Here is a 10,234-nt window from a genome sequence, read left to right as displayed (position 1 = left end):
AAACACTTTTAATAAAAATTATCGATTAATTTGATAATTAATGGCACTGGACTATTATTATCACTGCTAAAGAAAATTTTCTCTTTGAAGAATCTGACACCCTAATTATTCAGTATCAGCTTCTTATTTTAATGACCCTATTTCTTAAAAAAAAAAAAAGGGATTAATTTATATTCATTTTTTGTTCTTGGCTTCAGTGATAAAATTTCAGCATCTATTTCAAGGTTTCGTCTTTTTTTACGGTTGGATTCTGTCCTAGCACACCCATTCCTCGATTTTCTCAACCTGTTTCTTCTAATGTTTCAATAGTTTTTTTTTTTTTCTTTTCCCCCCCTCCATGCCATATTTTTTTCCCAGAAATTCTTAAATTTGTGGATGTTGGAGGCTCGATTTGGTACGTTTTTTTGATTTAGGGTTAGGGTTTGTGTCTACTAGTCAATGGGTTTGTTGCATGCAAATTGGGGTGTCGATTTTCGTACTCTCTTCAAATGTTTATTTGGTTCTGTTGCAGTGAGCAACGAGCACTAGCTGTTTTAAATTTTTTTCGCGAAACAAAGCATTTTCAACTTTTTATTTTCCCTACAGGACTTTGATTTGGGGTGAATTTTGCCTTTCCCCTCTCTCCTTTTTTCTCTTCGGCTTTGTAGTGCATTGAATTGGTGCTGCATTTGCTATCTACGAATAGAACAAGCTGGCATGATGCGATGAAGTGTAGTTATTGGAAGTTATTCTGACTGTAACTCTCCGAATTTGGGGGCGGAATGTTCAGTCCGAGCATGGATTCTGCGAGAGATGCGGGTGGTGTGGCAGGGACGGTGCTAATTCCCATGCGCTTTGTGTGGCCATATGGAGGAAGAATTGTGTATCTAAGTGGTTCTTTCACACGGTGGGTCTTTTGGAAGTTCTTGCACCCTAATTCTTCAGTAACCATTTTGGGGAAAAAAAACTCTGCTTTTATCTGATTTATCGTGTTGGTTGATTCATGCCCCTTTGCTCGTGTCCTTTCTTTTCTAAAAACAAGTTTAAATCTTGTCCCCAAGGTGGTCTGAACTTCTACAAATGTCGCCAGTGGAAGGCTGCCCAACCGTGTTTCAAGTTATTCATAGCTTGGCCCCTGGTTATCATCAGGTCAGTTCATAGTGCTGTGCTGGTACTGGATGATGATTGAGTGAAAGTTTCATATTCCTTCTAAATTCCATGTATATGCGTGTATGTGTGTGTCTGGTCAAACTGGGTTTTGTGGTTTTCATAATTTTTGTTGTCTTTTGTTTATGAAGATGTTTGGGTGGCAAAATGTTCCTCTGTGACACAGATGGCGATGGCACTGAGCTCTGTATTAAAATGATAATTGCGAGTATATAACTTGTGTCTTACTTTAAATTCTTGACTCTCTAGTTAATATGGAAGTATAAGAGAAATGATGATTATGACGGGTTTATTTACGAAGGTTAAGAATATAAGAGCTATTCATAATTTTAGCATTTTTATATGTTTCATTTTCTCAATGAATGTTTTTTGAGAAGGAATATACTGCTTATGTTTGAGATTGAAGCGTTTGTTAATGAAACATGCATGTGGAATTTAAAGGTTTCAAACTGAGAAAATGCTTTTTTGACCTTTATTCTTGGTGGCTAGATGCTTATTATATGATTATTTGAATGCAGTACAAATTTTTTGTTGATGGAGAATGGCGGCATGATGAGCATCAGCCTTATATGTCTGGAGAATATGGGATAGTTAACACTGTTTTATTGGCTACTGATCCTAACATGGTACCTGTTTTAACTCCAGACACAGTTTCTGGATCTAACATGGATGTGGATAATGAGGCTTTTCGACGTATGGTAAGAGTTAGTCAGACTTACACAGTTGGGATAGTTGTCATGAGCATGGATGCTCTCTGTAGGTTAGCTGGTGTATTTGTTGGATTATGGACTGTAATTTTGAAGAACAATTTTCATACTATGATCTATCTGGAGGTTGTATTGTAACTCATACTAGAACTGCTAGACCCATGTTGTTATTTGTCAATGCATTTCAATCCGCTGATTCTCACTTACAAAAATTGACACGATATTCTTTTAGTTAGTTGTGCCACTACTATGAACGAAAAGTGTTAAATTTATAAAAATTGGGGACTAATATATATTTTTTTAATGGACTATGATAAAAATCTCACAAAAATGTAGGGATCAAAATCATATTTAAACCTTATTTTATTTATTATAACTGTAGTAACTTCCAATTTATAATAGCACATTTTTGTTCTTTTTAATTTTAGAATTTAATCTTTGCCAATGTCTAAAATTCTATTATTGTTTCCTTATGAAATTTTATTGTTCAGGTACGATTGACAGATGGTACATTAACTGATGTGTTACAGAGAATATCAGATGTTGATGTACAGACCTCTCGGCAGCGTATATCTGCATTCCTATCTATGCGCACAGCCTATGAATTACTTCCTGAGTCAGGCAAGGTTTGGAACTTTTACCATTGGCCCATTGTTTTTGTACTTACTCTCTAGAATTACATTACATAATTTACTAATTTAATGATATCTGGCCACAGGTTGTTACCTTGGATGTTGATCTGCCTGTGAAACAGGCATTTCACATACTGCATGAGCAGGTATTTTTTCTTGTACCCTGATAAATAGGTGAGAAATGAATTATATGCTTCTGAATCCTTTTGTTGAATTTGAGCAATTGTTTCAGAACCTTATTGCCTTGACAATGTTTAAATCTTTTTCTTCTTGCATTGTATACCCCAGCTTATTCATCTGTACTGTTGCAATGTGTGTCCTTTGCTGATTAGTAGCTTGCATGTGTAACTTTTCTGAATCGGGTAATTTTACAGGGCATTCCCATGGCTCCTCTTTGGGACTTCTGCAAGGGGCAGTTTGTTGGAGTTCTTAGTGCTTTGGATTTTATTTTAATTTTAAGAGAGGTATGCCAAATATAAAATATTAGCTCTTTTTGTAAGCAAGTTTTTTCAAAGCAATGCTCTTGTCATTATGGTTTGTACAAGACTCCCAAGTAATTTGGAAAGGCTAGTATACTGCATGTACAAGATGTATGACAAGAAAACTAAATGAATATTGCTTGGTTATAGAGCTATAGTTAATTTTGTTCATGAAAGGTAGGCCAATTGCTTTCTATTCCTACAAATTAGTCCAATTGCATTCTTGAACCTATGTGGAGTGCAACCATCTTCTTGCAAGAGTGGTATCTCCAGCTTTGATTCATGGCGAGCTCCAACAATAAATGGCTGGACCAGATTACTAAAAATATAGACAGAAGAATCTTAATAATGTTTGAGCAATTTACAGTGAATAAAAAGTTATCAATTGACTATGCATGTTGTTTGCTGTAACAATGCCAAACTTAATATAGCAAATCATTTCTTGTTATTTGCAGTTGAATATGGATGTGATAAATCTGTTTCCAAAAAGCCACCACAGAATTTGAATTCTTTGGTTGGTCTTCCTAGCATTTCTAACCTTTGTATTGCACGGAGTTCCTTGAAGAAACTTCTAAGTTTTAGAGTGTGTTTCTAGGTATCTGGAATCATTCCCAGGAAAGTGAACTTCGGAATATATCATCCCCATGCTTGGAACAAGTTTCTAAAAAAATATTCCTATGTATTATTGATTCCCCATGAAGTTAAATATCCATGTTTCCCATTGCATTTTATTCCCATGGTGGGAGGTGGATATTTTTCTTTCCATGGGAAAGGAAGTTTCTTTCCTATAACTTCCCACTTCCACTTCATTCTCTGACATTATTTCTTCCATGCCTGGGAATATCATTAAATTCTAACCAAACATGTTTTTGAACTTACCAGAGACTAAGGGCTTGTTTGGTTGTGTTTTGAATTTTAATTTTTAAAAATTGTATTTTAAAAAAAATTTAAAAAATTGTTTTTAAGAAGAAAATGAAAATAAAATTTATGTTAACAAACAAATTTTATAGTGTTCTTGGATTCCCAGGAATACATTATACACCTTGGAACTTAGTTGTTAAGAATCAATATCAATATTTTCCAGATGGTGATAAATTGCACATTCTAATAATAATTCCATCCATGTTCAATATTTTGTAATGTTTGTTAAAACTTATTTTTTTTATTATTGTCCTTTTCTCAGTTAGGAAATCATGGGTCCAATCTGACAGAAGAGGAGCTTGAAACACATACCATATCAGCTTGGAAAGAAGGAAAATGGTCAGCATTTTCAAGACGTTTTATCCATGTAAGTGTTTAATGTGGCTTTTTTGTGCATTGGTATGTGATAGTACACATTTTTGTCTATTGTTTTTGGTTTGTAAAGTGTATATATGTGGATGTTCATAGTTTGTGCTATACAATGAGTAGCTTGAGTTGATTATATATTTGGAAATACTTATTTATCTTTTGATAACTTCTAGCCCTGGGTATATAGGCTAGATGTAGGATGGAGTCTGCAGCAATAGAAAAGGAAAGAATGAAGAAGGATTGTCACAAATAGGTTGGTTTATGAAGATCAACTTGAAGCTTATGCAGAATTTCATCACAATCTTTATTTGCCACTGAGATAGATCTTCCCTCTATATCTACTAGAATGTGGGAAAGTATACTTATGCAGTTAAGTGGAGATGTGGAAATTAGAGAAAAAGTATATGACAGTGGATTTAAACATAGGAAATTGAGAGGGAAAATAGAGTTTATTATTCAGAAATGTTGATGTATCTGATCAGTAATTTCATATACACTTTTATGATCTTAAATATTTATTTCTTTTAAATTTACTTGTATAGCTTGTTATTTTTATTTTTGAACAAACATTTGAATGATATATTCATGGACTGTTTTGACACTTCTGGGAGCAAAATAGAATTTAGAAACTAATCCTGATTTTTTTATCAATGGTCAAAATAGAGCAAAATATAAAAACTTTGGAGAAGTTTCTGTGGCTTTTTAGGAGTTTTGGGTCGATGGTTTGTCTATTGACATGAGTTGTGAGAGAATATTATGGAATTTTTTTAAATTTATGTAGTTGACCCTGCCGTGGGGGAAACTTGGTTGTTGTTGTTGTAACTGTTTGTGCATGCTCAAAATGACTGTAATACGTTCCCAAGCAACAAATATAAAAGTGAAACAGAGAATTGAAGAAGAAAATATACTTTGATCCTGTATAAATGACAAAAGAAGAAATACAGCAAGAAGGATGACTCCTTACTGCCCAGAGCAATGCTCCTAATAGAGAAACCACTAAGTTTCCTCTACCCAAGACATCAGAAATACAGCACCCCCTCCACAATCTCACATCATTCCCTAAATAACAAAAAGATATGGATATCCCACTCTCTCTCCTCTAACTGCCCGCAACCCCTTCTCTCATGCCACGTCAACTCCTTCTCTTTTCTTCCTTGAGTACACTAACAATTTCTTAGGGAATGACTTTGTTTCATGGGCCAATGGCTCAATAGGACCAATCTGGAATTGGGCTCTATTAGAATGTCTGCCTTATCTTTTTTAAATAATGTGAATTTTATCGAACTTGAAAATTTCTTTTGGTAATTTTACAATAAGATGTTAGGGAACATGGGCATATGCAAATGCAAATAGTCTTGTTTTAAGTGAAAATTTGGTGCAGATAATTCTGTGAACTTGACAAAGTAGATATTGGTGATGTATTAGGGGCTCAAATGTTCAAGTATTTAGTGCAAATCCCGCTTTCATGTGTTATTGTTTAAGACAGAAGAAACTGCATTATGCATTTATACATACAAGGCCAATGTATCGGGAGATTGTTTCCCAAGTTGAAAGGCAGAGGATATCTGAATGTTGGTTTTCTAGAATTATAGTTCCTTTTGCAATCTTTGCGTGAACCTATCTTTGCTTTGGTATCATAGTTGTTAATATCGGATAGCGGGGTGTAGTGGACGACCCTCAAAACGCAATTGCGGGATAGCACATAGTGGGATTGCCGCTATTTTAAAGTTTTTCATATAGGTATAAAGTATATACATATACAGATAATTATGTATATAATAATGTTAAACAAATATGATAAATAGCATAACATAACAGAGGTAGGACTGTAGAATCATAGAATAGAGAAAAGAAAGGAAGTGGCTTTTGCCAAAGAAGTCATCCTAAATGAGTGACTGGTGGATTGGAAATTGTTGCAAAGCAGAAACGAGATAGAGATGGGAGGAGGGAGCGTCGAATAGAGAAGGGAGAGAAGAAAAACAGTGTAGAAAAGTGGGGTGTCATCATGGGTCTCTAGTTGCAAAGTAGAAGAGCAACAGAGATGAAAGGAAGGGGTGTCAAAGAGATAAATAAAGAGCAAAACCTAGGGAAAAGTGGGGTTAGGTCTGAAAATTGAGAAGATTATTTTGCCCTTAAAATAACCTAAAGATTGTGTCATCGTAAGGGCAAAATGGAAAATCAGATTATTACTTAAATATTAAAAGTCTTTTTTACCCCTAAAAAATCCTAAAATTTCTTCCTTTGAGGATAGAAAAGGAAAGTTAATATCTTTCCTTTTGATGGCACTATTGCATTGCGAATGGCTGTGATTTGGGCTGCAAATACAGCCGCTATTGGTCGCGATGGCTGTGACAGCAAAAACGCACTGCTATACCATATTTGTAGCGGCTGAAGGCTGCTCCGCCACACACCACTGCTATTGCTCAGCAATGCGCGCAATCGACAACTATGCTTGTATAAATGTTTCTATAATGAAATAATCCAGTCACTTGACTATATCATTTTATACTTTAATCAAAAGTACCTTGCTTTAGTTCCAACGATTCAGTTAGCCAACTTATTTTACCATTGGAACTTGAAATTGATGAAGCTGCTCCTTGAGCTATGTTGGAACTTTGCCTAATAATTATCCTGCTTTACATCTTACTGTGGTTAATGTGCATCTCTTCAGGAAAGTGATTGTAATCATTATGTAATCACCTCTATATTGATTATTTTCATTTATCATGCAGGCGGGGCCATATGATAATTTGAAAGATATTGCTTTGAAGATCCTACAAAATGAAATTTCAACAGTTCCTGTTGTCCATTCTTCTTCTGAAGATGGTTCATTCCCCCAGCTACTACATCTTGCTTCACTTTCAGGAATCCTCAAGTGTAAGTTTTTTATTTTACAGCTTACTTTATACTGTTGCTAATTTAGGCTTGATTCTTACCAAATTGATTTTTCAGGCATTTGCAGGTATTTTAGGAATTGTTCTAGCTCATTGCCTATACTACAACTTCCGATTTGTGCAATTCCTGTGGGCACATGGGTGCCCAGAATTGGGGAGTCAAATCTTCGGCCTCTAGCAATGTTGAGACCAAGTGCTTCGCTTACATCAGCCCTAAACTTGTTAGTTCAAGGTGTGATTTTCTTGTCTGACCTTGAACATATTGAACGAGAAAAGAGAAAAGCAACATAGAAATAATAAAGAAATCGGTATCCTATTATATATTTGTGGTTTGACGCTGAAGGTATCCAATTATATTTTTGAGAAGGGTTATGTCTGGGTGTGATTTAACAACAAAAAAGATGAACGTTTGGGCTAAATGGAAGTAAAGATCAACAAAATATTAAAAGAGATGTTTGCTTACATGACATAATTATACTAACAATACATTTTGTCCTTTGATTTTAGGTCAAGTAAGTTCAATACCAATAGTTGATGACAGTGATTCATTACTGGATATATATTGTCGAAGGTTAGTTATTCTTGCTGATATACTTCTTGATGCGTTGTTTGAGATATTTGGAATCAGTCTATGGTCCGAGCATTAAATTGTCCCACCAGTTTATTATTTAGAGTGGCCTGTCTGTTTCTCACTTTTCCTCCCCTTCTTGCTTTATAGTGATATAACAGCATTGGCAAAGGACAGAGCTTACACACATTATAATCTTGATGAAATGACTGTTCATCAGGTATGCATGAATTTTTTTTTAAAATTACAAATATGAACAGTTTCATCTTTTTTGGTTAGGCAGTTTTACTGATCCTATGACACTGGTAACATGGTATTGATCTTAAGAATTAATATAATTGAATCAGTGTTTTTAATGGCCCTAAAGAAAAGATGATATAAAGTAGGGAAATTAGTTTTTAGTATGGAGAATTGGAGATAAATTAGTAAGAATAAGTACTCATTGTAGTTCTTCAAATTGTAAGTGTCAATCATTTGTGTGTCTAATTTTATAAAAATCTCGTTTTTCATTGTTCTGTATAAAAATTAACTAAAATGAATGTCGATTTGTGAAGTCAATCATTAAAGTGAGATTTTGGGTAAGTTAGAGACTGATGTAATTGACACTTACAATCTAAAAGACTAAAATGGATATTTACTGAAAGCAAAGAAGAAAAATGACAAGGGGACTTTCTCTTTGATTGTTGAGAAAGATGAGATTTGAGAGTTGAGGAATAATTGCTTAGAAGTTTACTTCACTAAGATGTAATATACGGTATGCCACGGTAAAACCTGCTTGAGATTTTTTTTTTCCTAGAACTGTGAAGTGTATATTGAAGTTGTTTGGTTAAAACTATTAGACTATGATGCTTAAGGTTCTGTACAGATTGTGATGTCTATGATATCTGGAAAAAAATTTTGGTAATGGCAAGTTTGGCAACAAGGAAACAAGCTGATGATAAACTTGCCACACGTCTCTCATTTGCAGCCACAGTTTGTGTGCCATTGATTTGCAAGCTTGTGAACCTGCAGGACTAATTTGTTGATATGAGAAAAATATGCTTGGTAGTTAAAACTGGTTGTTAAACAGGATGAATAATATTGTCTTTAATGGTTAATGTGGACATTATGAATGGAAATAACTAGGTGAGGTGCTTAGCTACAGTGCCGTGAAACAGGATTACTGCTATTTTTCTTTAAATTGAGGAAATACTTTTCATGTTGTACACTAATTTGTAGTGAAACCACCTAATTTTTTGCTCGAGCCTGTGAAGGATTTTGTTATTCATTTGTATTTCTATGGATGCTTCCTGGAAGTTACTGGTTTCTTCCTGTTGTTAGATTCCTTTTAGATTGTCAAATTTCTGATGTTGGGGTGGAAAAATTGTACTGCTGTTGATAGTTTAAATTTTTTACCCTTGTTCAGTTTTTGAAATTTTAATTAAATGCATACGCAAGGGTCAGGATTTGTGTGTTCCAGTTTTTTTTATTTTCAGTGTTGATGGGTGTTAATTGTGAAACTAGTTGAAGAATAAGTAAGAAAGAAAGTATTTTGAATTGTTACATCAAGATAATACTGGTGACAATGTGATTTATGGTTGTGTATATCAGGAGTATTTCTATATGAATGAGGTTTATTTAGTGGTTTTATTCTCGTGTGCTTTATTTGTCCAGGCATTGCAATTGGGCCAAGATTTGTACAATCCATACGAGCTGAGAAGTCAAAGATGTCAAATGTGTTTGCGAACTGATTCTCTGCATAAAGTGATGGAGCGTTTGGCAAATCCAGGTCAGTTTCTTTTCCCTTTTAAATTTAAAGACTAAAGTGACTTTATATTTTTCTTCTATATCTTACCTTTGCGCTGGCAACTCACACCTTTTAAACCTTGAAAGCTTAATGAAATTTTGCTAAAAATCTGTTGAAGTGTTATTTGTCAATTTGGTTTAGCATTAGTTTTAGTCATTAAATTTAGTTTTAAATACTGCTTTGTTGAAAAATTTGGGAACCTGGAATCAGGTGTGAGGCGGCTTGTTATTGTGGAAGCTGGCAGCAAGCGTGTAGAAGGCATCATATCACTGAGTGACATATTCAAGTTCTTCCTTGGTTAATTTGGATTGATGAAAAACAAGTCTGACAGTTAGTGCAGTGATCATGACACTGCATTTGATCAGGCAACAATCATCGGCCAAGCCATTAAAAAGAGATTCCAGAGCTTTTACACGGTGATTTGATCTTTATTTCATTGAAATACAATTGGATTGGCCTCTTGCTTCATTGCCTTGTTTTAAGATTTTAGGCTAGAGAAAGAGGCCTGTAAATTTGAGTCTGATTGTCCCATATTTATTCATCTCTCCCCATTCATATCATCTTGAAATATGTTGTGCTCCTCATATAGATACAAGCAAAGTGGAGTGCACATGGTCTGTAATCGTTTCATATTCTCAAGGTACAAATTTCGGGGGGGGGTAAAAATTTATGGGAGGACCAATATTTGAAATATTTTGTTGATTAAAATTAGTTCGAGGAAAGGAAAGTGCC

General features: G+C 34.5%; 1 protein-coding gene across 1 annotated transcript; it reads left to right on the top strand.

Annotated features, from left to right (window-relative positions):
- Positions 1-260: 260 nt before the first annotated feature.
- LOC113874669 (sucrose nonfermenting 4-like protein) lies at positions 261-9,900 on the top strand. The gene is made up of 13 exons (XM_027512882.1): positions 261-886; positions 1,041-1,128; positions 1,665-1,868; positions 2,384-2,479; positions 2,572-2,631; positions 2,860-2,949; positions 4,148-4,252; positions 6,984-7,131; positions 7,207-7,380; positions 7,656-7,719; positions 7,867-7,936; positions 9,370-9,484; positions 9,713-9,900. Exons 1-13 carry the CDS (start codon positions 762-764, stop codon positions 9,802-9,804), a joined length of 1,431 nt encoding a protein of 476 aa, XP_027368683.1. The 5' UTR covers positions 261-761; the 3' UTR covers positions 9,805-9,900.
- The last annotated feature ends 334 nt before the right edge of the window (positions 9,901-10,234 follow it).

The sequence above is a fragment of the Abrus precatorius genome, unplaced genomic scaffold (assembly GCF_003935025.1).
Source record: "Abrus precatorius isolate BTA unplaced genomic scaffold, Abrus_2018 Scaffold8, whole genome shotgun sequence".
Taxonomy (NCBI): Eukaryota; Viridiplantae; Streptophyta; class Magnoliopsida; order Fabales; family Fabaceae; genus Abrus; species Abrus precatorius.
Note: the sequence above shows the minus strand (reverse complement) of the source record. Positions and strands in the feature narration are given on the sequence as shown.